At 38.8% G+C, this 19,268-nt stretch overlaps 1 protein-coding gene across 4 annotated transcripts; it reads right to left on the reverse strand.

The window, feature by feature from the left end:
* Positions 1-237: 237 nt before the first annotated feature.
* Ms4a14 (membrane spanning 4-domains A14) lies at positions 238-16,425 on the reverse strand. 4 transcript variants are annotated; one of them, XM_021151242.1, is made up of 6 exons: positions 16,161-16,425; positions 14,264-14,392; positions 12,317-12,370; positions 8,591-8,737; positions 6,424-6,522; positions 238-3,389 (listed from the first exon to the last, which is right to left on the reverse strand). In XM_021151242.1, the coding sequence occupies exons 1-6, from the start codon at positions 16,296-16,298 to the stop codon at positions 471-473; spliced, it is 3,486 nt and encodes a 1,161-aa protein (XP_021006901.1). In that variant the 5' UTR covers positions 16,299-16,425; the 3' UTR covers positions 238-470. The 4 variants fall into 4 exon arrangements, with proteins under 4 accessions (XP_021006901.1, XP_021006900.1, XP_021006903.1 ...); XM_021151241.1 differs by having other exon boundaries at positions 8,591-8,740; XM_021151244.1 differs by having other exon boundaries at positions 8,591-8,740; positions 14,264-14,289; positions 16,161-16,203.
* Positions 16,426-19,268: the final 2,843 nt, after the last annotated feature.

Raw genomic sequence — 19,268 nt, forward strand, 5'->3', positions numbered from 1 at the left:
CCATACATATTTTCTATTATAACATGCACATGGCTACCCTTGCCTGTGTTCTAATTTTCTGTTCCTAGCTATGTTTCCTGTTTCACTAAGTACTAGACAAGCATAGCACACATATATTCAACACAAATGTGGGAAAAATCGTATTATAGGAGAATAGATCCATGAACAGTAAACTGTGAGATGAACTTATGATCACAAATTAAAAAAAAATTGATAACAAAAAAGTTTACAGTTTACATGAGATTTATTCCTTCAACCCCAGAAGGTTCTGATATAGTGTTAACATTTAGCTTGTTGTCATTTTGATTTAAAAAGGTACAGGTTCTTTGAAGGTCCTGCATGCCCTTCATCTGTGGTGTATGAATTAGACAGCAAGCATAGGCAAGAACACAGGTTATGGAAGAATCAACTGCTTTCTCCTCATCTGGTTCCATTATCTGGCATCTGTGGTTTTTGGTTAGATGTGCATGTTAGTCTGAATCTTCAGATTGCTGTTGATCTCTTTGATATGATGAGGAAGAAGTGGCATTTAGATCTTTGGATGAGCCTGAGCAAGGTGTATTGTTCTGCACCTCTTGCTCTGAAGCTATGTTGGATAAACAGGTTACATATGTGTATGGAACCAGGCTCTGACAAGAAACAGGATAATTATCTGGCCTCATGTCTTCTGACTGCTGGTCTGTTGGTTTCTGACATGTTTCTTCTGTATTTTCTGGTTCTCTTTCTCTTGATTGAACATCATCTTCATTCACATCTTCTATTAAAACACCAGATTCAGAGTCTTGGTGCCTACTACCTTGACACAGACCTACTTGAAATATATAGTTTTGCAATTGATGACCTGGGGTCTGCTGAACTATGGTGGTGTGGGGTTGGATTTGTTGGTATAGTGCCCTTTGCCTTAAGGATTCTCTCTCTAATAGCTCTTGGGATTCCCAGTCTAGGGAAGGCTTCACTTCAAACTGCCATTCTTGTGCTTTCCAATCTTTGTTTCTCCAACCTTGACTTATCCAGTCTTGGGATCTCTGGCTAATAGGCTGCCAGGATGGAGTTGACCAGAATGAACATGACTTTTCTGTGAATTGAAAGCTTTGGGTTTCCCAATTATCACACAACTGCCTTGGGGCTCTCTTTACTAGTACTTGTCCTCCCTGCCAATTTTGGAGCTGGGTGTTTGGGGCTTTCTGCTCTTTGGGTTGCTGATCTTCAACTGGTTGAACTTGAGCTTGCTCTTCTGGAGGTTGCTCTTTATCAGACTGCTGACCTTCATCCTCTCTGTCATTAGGATGTTCTTCTGGTAATAGATTCTCTATAGATTTTTGGTCTTTGATTTGCTCATCTTGGGATTGTTGTACTGGGACCTCCTCTTTGGCCTGCTGGTCATCAGCTTGCTGATCTTCAGCTTGCTGATGTGGCAATTGGTCTGTGGTTTGGGTATATGCATCTTGTTTTTCTGTGGTATTTTTCTTTGGGGATATCCAGGCTTTGATTTGCTGATCTATGGATTTCCGTCTTGAAGTTTTACTTTGCAAGTCCTCAGAATATCTCCTTGGTTTCTCACTTTTGACTTGCAGGTCCACAGAATATCTCTTGGGATGGACTTGCCCATGTTTGCCTGGCAAGGATAAGGAAAGTCTTCTTGTGGGTTTCTTGCCCTGATTAGACTTCCATTCTTGAGTCAGCTCCATGACTTCTGTTCGAATGTCCCTATAAAATACTTCTGGATATTGCTGGATTTGAACTTGAGTGTTTAGTACTTGAAGATCTGAGGATGCCATGTCTTGAGATACTGAATTTTGGGTTTGTGAACTTTGGGATATTTTGTCTTGAGATAGTATATCTTGATATTGTATATTCTGGGATGGAGTATTTTGGAATGGAGTATCTTGGAAGAAAATCTCTTGTGATGGAGTCTCTTTATATTGGGAATCTTGGGATGGTCTATTTTGAGTTACTAAATCTTGGAATGGAGTTTCTTGGTATGTAGTCTCTTGAGATGATCTGTCTTTAGTTAGTATATCTTGGAATGATAGCTCTTGGGGTGGAGTCTCTTGGGGTGCAGTCTCTTGAGATGGAGTCCCTTCAGATGGAGTCCCTTGTGGAGGAGTTCCTTCAGATGGAGTCTCTTGGGGTAGAGTTTCTTGAGATGGAGTCCCTTCAGATGGAGTCCCTTGGGATGGAGTACCTTGGGGTGGAGTTCCTTCAGATGGAGTCCCTTGGGATGGAGTCCCTTGGGGTGGAGTCCCTTGGGATGGAGTCCCTTGGGGTGGAGTCACTTCAGATGGAGACCCTTGGAGTGAAGTCCCTTGAGATGGAGTCCCTTGGGATGGAGTCCCTTGGGGTGGAGTCACTTGGGAAGGAGTCCCTTGAAATGGAGTCCCTTGGGATGGAGTCCCCTTGGGTGAAGTCCCTTGGGATGGAGTCCCTTTGGATAGAGTCCATTGAGATGGAGACTCTTGAGACAGAGTTCCTTGAGATGGAGTCTCCTGGAATGGTATTTCTTTTGTTAATATATATTGATAGGGAGTCCCTTGGGGTGATGTATCTTTAATTAGTAGATCTTGGTATGATAGATCTTTGTATGGAGTCCCTTGGGATGGAGTCTCTTGAGGTGGAGTCTCTTGATATAGTACATCTTGGTTTGGAGTCTCTTGGGATTGAATCTCTTGGAATGATATGTCTTGAGCTAGCATATCTTGGAATTGTATGTCTTGGGATGGGGTATATTGAGAAGGGGTGTCTTGGGATTGGTTGTCTTGAAATGGTATGTTTTCAGAAAGAAAATATTCAGATATCAGATCATAAGACTGTGAAATATGGAACGATGGCTGTTTAGATTGTAAGACTTGTGTTGACAGAGATGTCATTAATGATTGGGATGACAAATTGTCAGGTGAAAAATGGAGGGAATTTTGTGAAGATGGAGTTTTAAATCTTTTGACTGATGCATTTTCATAGTCAAGCAAATTGGATTGCATATCAGAAGTTTGATGTATAATAGATGATAGGTCCGCATCATTCAGGTGATCAGTTGTAGAGTCTTTCTGAGAAGGAGTATTTTCTGAAGGATGTGGTGTTAATGGGGGAGGTAGAGCATTCAGTTTGATTTCTTGCTCTGGGGAGAGTGGAGGAGTAGCCTCCTGTTCCTCTGGAACATACATAAAAGATGTACCTTTATCACTTTTCTGTTGGATAGTTTTGGGAGTTGAAGAATTTCTTGAGACTCTTAACTTGAAGAAAGCATAACCACCTAAGAAAACACTTTTTATGCTTGAAGCTGTATTATCCTTGGAAGATTTTTCTTGAAACTCAAATTGTAATGTATTGTTTTCTTCTGGGGCAGGATGTTCAGTATTTTGAGCACCTTCTGAAGGAAAGAAGAACACAGCCTATAATATTAAGGAGAAAAGAGAGTGTTAATTGGCCAGAATTGTCTTCATGTCTTTTTTTTTTTTTTGCTTAAACTGTATTTTCAGATTATCTTTCCTCTTTCGTGTACAAATTTAGGTAGAAGGGAGATGAAGAATAAAACAGCAAGAAGTGCTCCTATCTTTCCTGTCTATGTATAAGTATTAATTTATCTGAGTCACTATCCTTATAACTAAATAGTGAACAGAGGAATTAGATCAAAATTGCCTCAGAGGCCAGGCAGTGGTGGCGCATGCCTTTAATCCCAGCACTTGGGAGGCAGAGGCAGGCGGATTTCTGAGTTTGAGGCCAGCCTGGTCTGCAGAGTGAGTTCCAGGACAGCCAGGGCTACTGATTAGTCTAATACTTGATTTATTAATCATCTAGATGAACTGAATGTTAGTAAGGGTAAACATATTTTATCCTTAAAGTGCTGGCAATTATAATCAGGCAAACATACAAGTAGATAACGTTAAAATTATTAGCACAATACCTATTATTGAAATAGGTATGATATTCTGAGGAAGAAGTTAATTTACAGTATCATTTAAAAGAATGATATATTTAAGAAAAAATATCTACCCAAAGAGTTAAAAGACTATGCTAAATCCTCCAAAATATTGCTGGGAATATTTATAAAGGAGAACTAAACAAATGGAGATCTTACCCATGTTTATTTATAATAAGGCTTAAACTTGTTTAAAAAAATCAACAAAGTGTAAAAATATACAAATTCAATAATATCCATATCAAAATACAAATAACTTCTCTTGCAGTTAAGCAGAAAACAAATTTCAAATTATATGGAATATTAAGGGGTCTAGAATAAGCAAAATCATTTAAACAGAAGAATAATATTTAGAAAAATAATTAAACTTCAATAAAATGTGGGAAGATAGACAGGTAGATAGAATAGAGATCCCAGAAGCCAAATATAACACCTATAGCTCTTTGAGTTTCAAAAGTAATGCCAGTATCATTCTGTGTAAAAGCACAGTTTTTTTTTTTTTTTTTAACAACTGGCACTAGAAAAACTGCATAGCCACATGCAAAAAAATGGACTGAGCACTTAACCAGTATAGAAAACCATCAACTCACAGTGGATCAAACCAAAAAGCCAAAAATGTATACTTTGGTGGGCCCTTTTCCTCTGTAATTTTGCTATCCTGGAATGATGTTGCCCACATTCAGCACAGATTTTCCTTTTCCTTTCTAGAAACATCCTCATAGACAAACACAGAGGCCTTCTTTAGTCATTGAGACTCTTTGTAATCCAGTCAAGATGGCAGTCAGTATTAGCTGTCACAATTAGATTTGGTGATGATTTCATGGACAAGACAACAAAAGTGTGCTGGGGAGATGGCTCATTTTCTTCTGCACAAGCACAAGGACCTGAGTTCAGATGGCAGAAGCCATGTAAAATGCAAAGCATGAGAATCCATTCTTGTTACCCTAGCCTTGGATGCATGCAAATGAACTAGCCAGATCCATGAACTCCAGGTTCACTGAGAGACCCTGTCTCAAAAACCAATAAAAACTGTCCTAACTGAGGGAAGCTACACCATGTTGTCCTTGGGCACACACAATGTGCATGCATGCATATACACATACATATGCATGTGCACAGACCACACACACAATATCACACATATAATCAAACATGAAATAACAAAAGAAAGAAAAAGAATACATAAATCAGATTTGATAAAAATATGACTTGTACATTGAAGATACTATCTAGAATGTTAATAAAAATAATAATACTCTGAAGGGTCAGGGTGAGATTAAATATTTACAGACCATATATCTAATTAGAAATTGTATATATGAAAACACTACACTTCAAGAATAAAACAACAATAAATGAACAACCTAATTTAAAAATAGGCATGAGTCTATAAAAAAACTCTTGTTCAAAGAAGATCTATTCCTGCAAATAAGTGCATCACCATAAGGAAAATCCAAATTGACCTTTGCAGGGATGGTGGGAATGAACCATATCTTTATGATAGATAAATAGATGTGTATATTTTGTCAAAACTTACTGCATGGCATGCTTAGAATGGGTGCATTTGCTTGTTTAAAAGATAAAAGCAATCAAGGAAACAAACAAGCAAACACTCTGTCCAGCACACCCTAGACTGGTATTGTAAATAAGAAAGCAAGGTCAGGAGCTGCCCCATACCACTCAGAATCCTGGTGCTCTGTGATACTGAAGATATTAATTAACCTTTCTGTTAAGTCATAGTCTATTTTGATGCAAAAAAATAGAAGGGGGCATTGATACAGTAATAGTATAGTATTAATTAAGTTGTCATCTAGTGACTACAATAATATTTAACATTATAAACAATCAATAAAGGTATAAGGTATAAAATTTCCACTTTATTATGGGCTTTCTACAAAATCCTGTATTTCCCTTTTTATGTTTTTTTTTTCCTGGAAAATAAAGAATTATATATGAACAGAGATAACCGAGGACAGTATATACAACAAGAAAGGAAAGGAAGTTAATCTTAAAGAGTAGAGTGAGCATCAGTTTTAAGTTCAGCCCCCTCTGACCTTCCTAAATTTAGGAGTTTCAGTGTGGTATCTCAGCATATTGCTTCTGTACAATGTGGGGCAATGATCTCATTGTGGGTGCAGTAATACCAACTTCTGTGCTATTTGTACTCTTAGAAGTGGAAGGAGACAAGAAAATCAGGATGGCTAGATGCTTGTGGGATAGAAGGCCTGGAGTATTCAGTAGTGAACAGTAGGAGTGACCTTTTCTCAAAACAAGGGACAAGGTAGGAACCAACATCTGAGATTATCTTCTGATTTCCATCCTTACTCTGTGGCATGAGGATGCCTGCTCCCCATCCCCCACACCTACATACTTAAGCATGCATCTGCGTGCATCTATGCATCCTCTCTCTCTCTCTCTCTCTCTCTCTCTCTCTCTCTCTCTCTCTCACACACACACACACACACACACACACACACCCTCAGTTCTCATAAAAATTTTGGGCGCACCTCTCTTGGACTGGTCCAGCATCTGCTTCTTAAGGATACAATAGTCACAGAGATGCTGAACTCTACTATAGTGATGATTAATAAGACTGACAAAATTCCCTGTAAATAAGGAAGAGAAAGAAATCATATTTAGGACAAAAGTGACATCGCTTTAAAGACAGAAGCTGAGAACATTTGACGCCTTATCACTGAGTTTGTGAAAACTCATATTCATGTTGTTCTGTAGCTATTAAATATTGCATCATTTTCATGTCTTTTGATCAGGGAGCAGGTAACAAACTCCAATGCCCGTAGGGCTAAGATAGTTTCTAGAGTGAAAGAAGGGGCACAGTGGAGCGCAGTAGCATTCCTATAAGCATCTGCTGTTTAATTACAACGAATTGTTTCTGTTTGGGAATATAGTAACCCAATGTCTGCTTTTTCTTATCCAAGGAAGCTGGATAAGCACATTCTTTGAAGGGAAAGCTTCAGCTATGTACTCACCTATAGTAGTCAAATAGAACAACCCTTCAAGATGGATCTAGTACTCAGGTTGGCATTTTGTAGGCACTACTTTAAGGTAACATTTTTGAGAGGCAGGATGGTGCAGTATGGTATTCAAAGAGGCTTAAATACTAGATTTATACCAGCAAAGACTGTACAATTGGGCCCAAGGTCACCCCTATGCTGGGAAAGTAACTAAGGCTCTCTGAATCTCAGTTTCCTCTAAACACATGCAGAAGCTTAGATAACTAACTCTCTTGTTTCGAAGGCTGAAGTGTGTACACCCTGATGTGGGGAGTTCCCTGGCTTCTGCCTTCTAACAGGAGAGAATTGGTTCCAGTCCTTGTGAAATTTCCATCAAATGCACTTGGACAAAGGAGCATAGGACTTCATTCTTGTACAATTGTTTTCTGAATTTCCTTAAGAACTCAAGTCTAATTCTGAAATTTGCCTCAGCACACACAAGGAGGTCCTTTAGTTCATGTCAATGGGTGATTACAGGGATTAAATCATAGGAGATAATATCCCATGGTTCTACTTCCCTTTTGTCCTACTGGTTCACATTTTCAAATTCTAGGACTCAAGTACTCAAGATGTCACTATCAGAAAGAGAGGAAAGCTCAGACTTTGCTTTGGGATCAGAGGAAAGGCCTATTGGAATCTTTGGCACAATTGAAAATGATGTCAGGGCTGGCCTGATGACTCAGAATGTAGAAGCGTTTGCTACCAAGCCTGAAAATGTGAGTTTGAGCCCCAGGATTCACATTTTTGAGGAAAAGAACTAATTCCTGCTAGATTTTCTCTGATGTCTACATATAAGCTATGGCATTATGAACCACACACACCTTGAGTAAATTAGTATAAAAATAATAAATAGAATTATGTCATGTATTACTTGTATGATAAAATACTCTTCAAAATCTTAACTATAATTAGGGGCAAGAGAGATGACTCAGCAATTTTGAATAATGGCTCTCTCCAGAAGAACCTGGGTTCAATTCCCAGAACTCACATGGTGGCTCATAAACATCTGTAACTCTAGTCTCAGAGGATCCAATGTTATCTTATGGCCTCAGAGAACACTAGGCATGCATATTCAGGCAAAACACCCACATACATAAAAGTAGTAGGTAAGATAAAAATTTATGTATAATTGTATTTCCTAGTAAAGGAATATATCATTTAATCTATTTATTTAAAAATTATATAATTATATAAAATAGTTTTAAAATTATTGAAACAGCTCACTTAAATACTTAAATACTTTATTCCACTATATTTAGTTTCATGTCAACAGAACAATTTTTTGATCAACAAAAATATAAAATTGAATACAATCGATGTGGTAATAGTTATACTAGCTAAAGCTATTGGGTATTAGTAGTTTGGTAGGCATTATTTGAAGTAATTTTTAGCATAGCTCAGTGACACATAATATTAATATTTTAATTTTTTTACAGGAGGAAAACTGAGATGTAGAGACCCTGCAATGTTAGGCCAAGGTCACAAGCTTCCAGGAGCTAAAAGTAGGATTAAAATTCAAGAGACTATGTTTCCAGAACCATCTGTAATTCCATAATTCTATAATATATGAAGTCAGGATTAAAAATCAACTCATTATTGTGTCATGGACAGAGCTTGGCTAAGGTTACTGAAACTCCTCATCTGGAATCAGATCACTCACAAGAAGAAGTGTTTTGCCCACAACACATGGTCCTTCGGGGGAGGGTGTCTGGCAGACTCTGTGCTGCTGTGTAAAGCTGAGGAGGGTCAAAGCAATCCCAGCTAATGCAGTCAGTGAGCTGAGGACATTCATGGTCGTGACGCCTTGCTTCTGGAAAACAGATGACACGATAAAACATGATAAAGCAAGTAAAAACTAAAGGTAAGTATACCTTGTAGGAAAAACTTGGAACTCTTCTGCTTCTAGAGACCTCAAAAGGTCCATGTGATTGGAAGGCTTGACAAGTTCAGCTCTGACTGGTCACAGTCAGAAGGCAAAGTAAACTATAGAGTGGGGGAACAAGAACCTACAGTTAATGCTACTGAATATGTCCATCTCATCTCAGCAGCACACTATCTTTCATAACCTGGAAGAATCAACTGGTGTGTATCAACTTGGAAACCAGACTTGATTTTGAGTCTAGCTCTTATTAGACCTTGTACCAACTATTTAAGCTGTTTGAGTCTCAATTTCTACCTTTAAAAATGAGAATGATTTTAGTGCAGTATTTATTTATTAAATAGTGTATACTAAATATGTATCATCACCACATCAGGCCCGAGATATATAAAGACTCTTTGGGACTTGATAGCCCACCATTACATGGCTCACTTACCTTCCCCAGGAAGATCAAATGGTGATTAACAAAATCATTAATATGGTTAAAGATGGTAAAACTTGGACTAGGGGTTAAAGATGCCCTTTCTATAATCTCAATGCTTCAACATGGGAGGCAAAAAAAGTTGATTGCTCTACTTAATTCCTTTCAATTAAAAAAATATTTTTTTGAGAATTTCCTATGTGAATATTGTGTTTACAACATTTCCTTCCCTCTAACTTGTTCTGGGTTCCCCTCTCATTCCTCAAATTCATGGCCTCTTATGAATTAATGATTACTTTTTACATATATGTACATAAAGTTTATAAGCACTACCTACTGAATTAATTTACTATTGTTCATTTGTATGTTTGTTTAGTGCTAAACACCTGGACTGATTTTCCCTATTCAGTGGTCATTAATTGTTAGTTCTTTATATAGGGATGGGTCCTTATAGTGTTTTTCATTCATGTTGGCATGTCAGTTGATGTTATTTTTCATATCTTATTTAGGTAACCATATTGTTGAGATCATGGGTACAGATTTCCTGTCAAATGCAATCTTGCAGTACATGCCCTGGCTCTCTGGCTCTTAGTCTTTTTGCCCCATCTTCCATGATGTTCCCTGAACCTTCAGTGTACAGGTCATATTGTAGATGTATCAATTGATGTTGGATACCCTCTGTTTAATTTCTTTTATCTATTCTCAGTATGTTTGAAGGGAGAGATATGTGTGTATGAGCTTCTTACAAGAAAGATGAGTGTGTGTGTGTGTGTGTGTGTGTGTGTGATTATCTTATTTTCTTCATATTCATTTTTTCTTCTTAAAAAGTACTGTACTTTGTTGGTTGCATTATGTCTGCTGAAGTTGGAAATCAAGCTATCCATTTAGACAACCCATCTTTTCCGGAGCTGTGTGTAGCCTAGTGTGGCAAGACTGGGAAGTCCATTTATGACCGTTTATCCTATGCTGAGATCTTTACTGAAAACAAGTGGTTTTGGCAAAAAGAAAAAAAAATAGAAACAAAACAAAACAAAAACCAAGGAGCATGCAAATTTGTCAAGCTCTCTCCATATTAAGCCCTTTGGTCTTTCTAGTTCCAGTTTTGGCTTCTACAGGGAGCATTAACAAACTAAGTTCTTTGATGGATATGTTATCCTTCATGCAGATTGTGCAGATTGCACACCCATCCCTACTTTCACCTGGTCCTTATTACATGATGGTGATGTCAGGAAGACACTTGTTCCCCATGTTTTAGAGAGGCATTTGATTTAGAAACTAAGTGACTGAGCCACCCCATGCTTGGTGGAAAAGCTGTGGTGGAAACCAGGTCTACTGCAATCCATGAGTCATGCCAAATCTTCCACCTGTAAAGCTGTCCAGGAGGCATGGACAGATGACCATTGAGTATGTCTCAGTTTCAGCTCTAGAGAAGGCAATATAAGGACTGTCAGCATTGATCTCCAGAGGGACCTATGGGGACCTCACTAGGGTTTATAACAATCCCTAATGAAACTGACAGAGAGCATTAAAAAAAGATGCAGTAACTTTGAGAGGAAGGCCACAGCTCTCGACTTTTCAACAATGATTAGATGAGAATAGGAACATTTAAATATCACTGTGTCCTTTCGTACGTACTATCGTAATCTTCAAAGTAGCTCTGAGAGATAATTTCCCTTCAAGTTGACAGAGCAATGAGTGCCAGAAAGCTCTGACTCAGTCCTACAGTTGTGTGGCATTAGTGCCACATTTTGGCCTGGTCCTCAGGCAGTCCTCTGAGCTAAGCCTCTGTGGATGTTTGAGGTAGGAGTGGGGTAGACAGTGAGGGTTACTGATCTCTGGGATGGGTTTTGGTTGAGGTGGGGCTTCTCAACTTTGAGACTGTAGACATTTTGGTCAAATGATTTTTGCGTTGTAGGACATCTTGTGCTTCTTTAATTTTAAAGCACATTAAGAGGAAGCTAAAGTCAGGCAGCGGTGGTGGACGCCTTTAATCCCAGCACTTGGGAGGCAGAGGCAGGCAGATTTCTGAGTTCAAGGCCAGCCTGGTCTACAGAGTGAGTTCCAGGACAGCCAGAGCTACACAGAGAAGCCCTGTCTCGAAAAATGAAGACAATACAAAACAAAACAAAACAAAACAAAACAAAACAAAACAAAACAAAACAAAACAGGAAAAAAAAAAAAAGAGGAAGCTAAAGAGATGCTCAGTGGTTAACAGCACTGACTGCTCTTTCAGAGGACCCAGAGTCAGTTTCACACATTCGCTTACAAATATCTGTCATTTCAGTTCCAGGGGCTCTAACAACCCTCTTCTGTGTGCACAAGGCATACATATTGGATACATACATACACACAGGTAAAACACTCCTACATATCTAAAAGGAAAATGCATGCTTAGAAACAATCCTGTAGCTGCCAATAAAAATATCTTTGGACACTGTCAAGTGTGCCCTTCTCCCAGCCTTGAGTTGGCTAAATAAACCTCTCACTGGAGCCAGGCGTCTGGTCTCACTACATTTCTGTCTTCCTGCCAGAGACCTGAGACCTGAGATCTGAGACCTGAGACCTGAGAACTGCCTGCTGGCTGAGTTGCTGAAGAGCTTACTTTGCAACTCAATCCAGCTGAAGCAAAGGGATTTTTTTTTTTTTTTTGGTTTTGCCTATATAAAAGCAGAGCTGAAAAATTCAAGTTCGAGCCTTGATCAGAGAAACTATCTTGGCTCATTATTTCTCTCGTCCACCCATTCTATTCTATCCCCTGCTTTTTTTCAGGTAAACCCGGTTCTCCATGGCCGCTGGACTGGTACAGTGAAGTATTTCCTTGGGTAAAGAGAAGGAGCAGAAAATCTACTCCCAATTAAAAATCATTTAATTATAGTGATGCAGGATGGTTCCCAATGAGTAGCTTTTATTTTGCTTGACCAGGGAAGTAGGATCAAGGAAAAAAATGCAGGGATAAATCATTAAAGGTTGGGTTTCAACTAGAAAATTGATACTTAAAGAACTTTCAGAGAACATTAAACCTTAAGGCCAAAGATGCAGAAAGCAAATAGATTTTAAACAAGGTAGAAATCATCAAAGTGACTTACCAGAATTCGCCTTGGTTTATCATGGGACATTGTGACAAGTCCTGTCAGAAAAAACTGTTCAGAAGACAAGAGGTAATAGTTAACAGGTGCTACATTTAACTTGTCTACAACACAATCGTCTTTTGGTTTTCAAACTGCTTTGTAACAACCCCCAACTCCACCCACAAGAGCATCTTAGTCTTTCAAGCCTGAGCGTTGGGGAAAAAGGACCCTGTTTTTAATTCTACCTGTTGGAGTTGGTATTGGTACCTGGAGACATTTGGGTCTTAGAACTTAAAGTCCTTATGCTTCAGTACAGAGAATAGGAAGTTACTGTTGGTTATCTTCCCCTGCTTCACCTGGCCTATTTACCTCCAAATCACCCTCAAAGCTTTTCTTCTCTTGGGGCCTCACAGTATCACCATCACAGTAATTGCAACTTCTTCCCAATTGATTTTCTCAGGATGGCTGTCATCCTTGAATTAGTTCTGCACTCAAAACCCCACAATATACTCTAATAAGAACACATCTTTCAACAAAAGTAGTTTTCCTTAAAAATCAACAATAGATAACCTTTGCTTTTATATTGAAGTTACACAAATACATGGTCACTGTTACCCTCTTCACAGTAGCTAGGAAATAGAAGCAGCTTAGATGCCCATCAGATAATTAACAGACAGTAAATGAGTGGTTCCATTTTATGCATAATGATGCACTTTCCCACTTTCCTTCTGTAGTTCTTTCCCACAACACACCCTTAGCTTGTGCTTTCTGTCATGGCCAGGGGATGTATATATTCCTTCTACCTCAATTAATGAGAACCCGGGTATGAAGCACTTCTCTGCCCCTGGCACCAGGCTGCTCCTCCACCAACCCTCATACAGTTCCTTGAAGCACTTAGCATGATTGTCAAAACATCTGTCACATTTCTCAGAAAGGGTTTTGCTTAACAGTACTTACAGACCTGGGACATTACCAAGGAGATATAGTTATGCATTTAATGCATGTCTTCCCCATGGAGAGTGGATTTTCAAAAGTCAGTAAATACAACCTTATTAAAATTCACACCTGTGGATCTCACAAATCAAACAGTTGGAGAGTGAAGAGGTAAGGACTGGGTTCATTTGGTTCTTTTCAGTAAAGTGAGTGTAGTTGAGATATCAATATCATATTAATTTATTGGAAAAGTGAAAAATGTTACCAGTTGTTTTTGAAGTTCAAACTATAGAAAAGCAATGGGCTGCGTATCAAACACATTACTGGCTTTCAAAGAGACGGTGGCCTCATTAGTTCCTTATTTCAGTTGTTTATGGATTGATTGATGTGCATTCATTCACACTTCTCATATCTCAAGCATGATTCTAATTTCTGAGAATATAAAAGCAAGTAAGACAGACCCATTCTCTTCCTCTTGTACATTTTGATTTGAGATGTTCTAATGAGTTTACCCTTAAACGTTCAGCATGGGATTAGTGTGTAGGGTTGTATAGGGAACTAGCATTGTACTAAGAACAGTTTGATAGCTCTGTGATCACCCACGAGTTACAGTCCTAAAAACCCTCTGGGGCTAAGAAGGATACACTGAGCTACAGTGATCCTAAAGTTTTCTTTCTCACTGAGTCTTATTCTGTGAGTGCTTCCTGCATGAGTTCCAGTTACCTGTGTTCAAACTCATTCATTTGCACAGGATAAAGTAGGCTATACATCCATTTCATCTCCCAGATCAGTACTGCAGATGTACTATGCCTGTGAGCTTTGGAAAACTGCTCTATGCCTAGGGACAGTTGTTACTATAAGGGTGGTAGAAAGTGGCTAGAGGAATAATATGGGATACGTTCTTTTGTCATGGAGTGGACTCACTGGTATCCTGGAAGGAACATATTTGTAAGATTTATTGTCATAGAGGTAAATCTAATTATATCAGTCTTTATAGCAATGTCTGACAAGTTCTTAGCAGATGGTACTTACAATAACTGCTCCCCAGAATGGATATCCTGTGAGGATCACGAGAGGAAATTTTTTGGATGAAAAGGTGAAATTAAGTGCTAATATAATTCCAAAGCCTACAATGACTAGAGAAAGAAGAATCTGGATGGCCTGGAAAGAGAAAATGAACATGAGGTGACCAGAGCCCAGGACTGTGGGCTGCCCCAGACACACCTCTGGCTGCATACTACCCTAATCCAAACATGACCCATGTCTCCACCACCCTTGAGTCTCTCCCAATTTTAATCCCCACTCTCTTCTTTTACTATTTCCCAGAATCACCAGTATATCTTGCAGCATATGTATTTGAATTCATGTGTGATTAAACCTAGTTTTGTAAGTGATTGTAAATTTCTTGAGGACAGGCCCCACAAATGATTCTCCTACACCCCTTCCTCTTCTGTCTCACTGACATCTTATAATTAGCCTCCATATTTTCAATGTTAAGTGCTGTCATTCCTTGGTTTCCATGAGAAAATGGGTGGGAGGCTTGGTTCCAAGACTAAATTCAGGGAAGTTTAAGTCTCTTTTATTCAAAATGTCATTGTATTTGTAGATATTCTATACATAGTCTCTTCCTCATACACTTTCTGTTGTTTAGACAGGGTCATCTCCTGTATTCAAAGCTGTCCTCAAACTCACTATGTGGTACAGGATGACGGTGATCACCTGACTCTCCTGCATCCACCTCCCAAAGCTGGAATGGCAGGCCTTTGGCACCATACTGTACTTCTCCTGTGTACTTCAGTCTTTTAGGATGGTAGTGTGTAATGTGCCATATACACGAGCATCAGAAACTTTTAAGCATCATCTGCCTAGCAGTGAGTGCAATACTTAAGAGAATGTAAAGGCAGGAAGTAGTTGTTTATTGTACTGTCTGTGGAATGGGTACAAGAAAACTAACTGTGAATGTTCAGTACAGGCAAGGTTTAAAAAAAAACAACTCTTTTTCACTCCATGTTGATTAAGCCTGTGGTTATGCATCCTTTAGACCTAGACCCCACGGATGGAGTTTGACCTCACTTTCATTGGCTTCTTAATTCTGCATGAGGTATTGCTACATCCTGGGGGTCACTTCCTCAAGAAGGTATTTAGAAAAATTATATAGTTTCCTGCTTCCCTGTGCTAGACATCAAAGGTCAGGACAAGCTCTCCCAACCCACAACGAAACATCCCTAGGACCTCCTTGGAGTTAGATGAGTTATTAGATCAGCCACTCTTGAGAGTTACTTAATCCATCACCTCGGAAGCATTTCTGCCTTGACAGCTGAGAGCTAACGTATCTGCCCAAGACACATTGTGCATTGTACTTCTAAAGAGATCTTTTGTTTCTCTTTCTTTTAATCAAAATCCAGGGAAGTGGCACATCGTGACTCTTCTCATTGGATACGATTTGCTTGCACAAGAAATTGACTTCGATGTGCTGCTTTTATGTTTTATGAAAATTTTGTATATGTATTCAATGTATTTATCACATTTACCCTGTTACCCTCTCTTACCCCCTCCCACCCATGCTGACTCTTTCTTCTTTCCAACTCCTCTTTCATTTTCAAGTCCTTGTGGCAACTCACTGACTTTAATTAGAGGTGCTTTTTTCATGGATTTATTGGAGCATGGGCAAAACTTACCAGTAGCTACACTATTGAAGAAAATTACTGATCCACCCCCCACCCCAGTAGCCACTAGTTGTGAAGAGCTGCTCCAGGAAGGTGGAGATTGGTGAACTTCCTTCACTGTAGGAAGCATATATTGCAGAAGAAAGGCCAGGGAGACTAACTCATTCTCTGAATGTTATTTCACAAAGCCACCTCTGTAGACAAACATGGAGATATAACACCTTCTCTCCCCTCTGGATGACCCATGATAAGGCAGAACTCACCCCTAAAAGTTTTGGCTCCCCCTTAAGGAAATCCAGCAGAGAACTGTGAGGTCGATATGGATAGGCAGTCAAGACAGTTTCATCTGGGTCTATAGTGATGACATGGTTCCTTCTCTTCTCCTCAGATGGTGACTCCATGATTCAGTGGAAGAGCTTTGTTAGGAGAGGAGCGAAAGGATATTATAGCAATAATCATGATGTATTTCTTCCCTAGGGCCCCATTGAGTCCTCTGCTATGAGCCCTTAGCAGTTACATAGTATTAGAACCACAGAATCCCAGTCATTGAGTCATAGAATATGAGAATTCTAGAGTGTGCCAGCCCTCTTGATTCTTACAGAGGAAACCTGGAAAGCTTATTCTATTATCTGATTGCTTGAAAAGTATATAGTAAATACAAAATTAGATAGATGGCACACACAAAAGGACTGCCTGTGTCTGTATTTATATATATGCATACCTATACATATAAACACATATACACATACATGCATGCACACACATATATTTCACAATTATTCTCTGTTACTCTACCAGACAACTAATTATAGCTACATATGCTTTAGAATTTTGTTTTTCATGCTAATTGTTTATACTCATGTGTTTGTTGTGATTTCAACTGCCAAATCACCAAGGTAAACAATTTAATAAGGCCAAACATAATATATGCAAGTATCATCTGAAATATTTCCTGGACTGCAGCAATCACAAATACTAGGGTTTCTTAACTTTTGCATGTTGGTGTTTGGACTTACTACTTCTCTTGAAACTTTCATGAACTTGCTTATGAAACATAAAGGAGCTAAACCTTTGGCATATCTGGTATGTCCGAGGTCCTATACATGGTGCTTGGTTTGTTTCAATATGTATTGCAGTGGCACATTTGACAATATTCAGTGCTCAAACTGAGGAATAGAAGGGCCAAACTGCCAAAGGATAAATATCAAGAGATAGGTGAAGGAGCCAGTCCTTCTGTCTTCAAAATCTGTTTTTACTGTTCAATCATAGTTCCTTGTTTTGCAAATGGAGTTATCTTGTTTAAAAAAGATGTATTGTTTAACAATATGCCTTATAGTATAAAAATAAATAGCTAATTGTGACTATGTTTTCCAGCCTTTTAAGGATATAACAAACACAAACAAAAAAACATTCAAGGAAATAAATGATCCAATTATAAATGGGCAAGAGAACTAAACAGAGTTATAGAGAAATAAAAGTAGCTAAGAAATAGCTCAAAAAGTGTTCATTATTCTTAGCAATTAGGGAAATGAAAATTAAAACAACCTTGAGATTTTATCTTAACTCCAATCAGAATGACAAAGATCAAAAACATTGACAACAGATGCTGGTGAGGCTGTGGGGAAAGGGAAATCTTCATACACTGTTGGAAATGCAAATTAGCACAACCATTCTGGAAATCAGTATGGAGAATCCTCAAGGAACTAAAAATAAACTTACCCAATGGCCCAGCTATGCCACTGCTTGGCATATGCTCAAAGGAGTTGACATCCTATCCAAAGATACTTCTCAGCCATCTCCATTGCCATCCTATTCACAATAGCCTAGAAATGGAAACAACCCAAATGCACTTCAGCAGAAATAGATAATGAAAGTATGGTACATATACAAGATAGAATGCTGTTCAACTTTAAAGAAAAGTGAAATCATGAATTATGTGGACAAATAGATGGACCTAGAAAAGATTATATTGAGCAAAGGAACTCAGGCCAGAAAGACTAATTGCCACATGTTCTATCTCATCTGTGGTTCTTAGCTTCAACTAGATGTGAGTATACAATACGGAGTAACTGTAACCTTGACATGGAAATAATAGGATACAGGTAATATGAAGCAAGAAATGGAAAAATGAAGTTTGGAAGTTGGAAGGGTGACTAATACAGAAGGCGAAGGGATGGGGACAGATAACACAAGTTTGTTTGATAAAGTCTCAAGGAATCTTACTATTTTATATTTATCCAAATTATACATAATACATATAAGGTATGGATTTTTCATCTATCTATCTATCTATCTATCTATCTATCTATCTACCTACCTACCTACCTACCTACCTATCCATCCACCCACCCATCTATCATTTCTCATCTATAATCTTAAAGGAAGTTATGCCACTAGTGCTGATAAAGCTCACTACAAAAACCATAGACTAAGAAAATTTCCAGTACCAGGCATGAGACCTCTTCTTTAGAATGGTTGGTCAGAGAAATCCAAGTGATTTCCTAAACAATATAGACTATAGCTGTTGTTGTCCTTGGTTGCTTCTCAGAGGTTGAAAGTCTTTTTTGCTGAACACAACACACACTTAGGAATCAGGTGTAACCTGAAAGCCTCTTCCTGTGATCTAGCTTACATGGTAGCAGAGAATACTGTGCAAGCTGCCAAAGAAGGGAAGCAATCAATAGTCATACTCAGTTGTTTCACCTGTGACCCACAACAATGACTGTCATGGCAAGATATTATTAAAGATACATTAGAGGTACTTAATACCTTGTCTGCAACCAAGAACCATCAACTTTGACTTAAGGCCCACTCAATAGGAAAGAAACCATTCCTGGTACCAGAAACTTAGCCAACTACCCAGGGCTAGTGAGGTCAGGTACTACATCCACTCCAGTAGTGACACTCATGACAGGCCTAAAAACCTGGACACAGTCCTGAGGCGAAAAGTTCACGGAAACGTAGTCTCCTGGAACCTTGGCATTCCCATATGCAAGAATTTACTATGGCCTAGGGAAAAGGAGGGTTGTGGTTTTAGGAGGAACTGTAGTATTTTTCATGAAAGGGTTAGCAGAATGGAATTCCCCTGGTGCACGCTTTTCACTGGCCCAGAGGAATAGCATAATCAGGTATTTACTAAAGGACCCCTGGTGGTGGGTTTAACAATAACTAGCATTGCATCAGAGCATTCACCTGGCTCCTGTGTTTAGCTGATCTTAATTAAGTGTTGGTCCTATCTCAGTTGTAAACACAGCCTGGCTCCCGCCATCTTTTTAAAAAATTATTATTATTATCTATTATTATTATTTTGGTTTTTCTAGACAGGGTTTCTCTGTATAGCCCTGGCTGTCCTGGAACTCACTCTGTAGACC

Source organism: Mus caroli, chromosome 19, assembly GCF_900094665.2.
Source record: "Mus caroli chromosome 19, CAROLI_EIJ_v1.1, whole genome shotgun sequence".
Taxonomy (NCBI): Eukaryota; Metazoa; Chordata; class Mammalia; order Rodentia; family Muridae; genus Mus; species Mus caroli.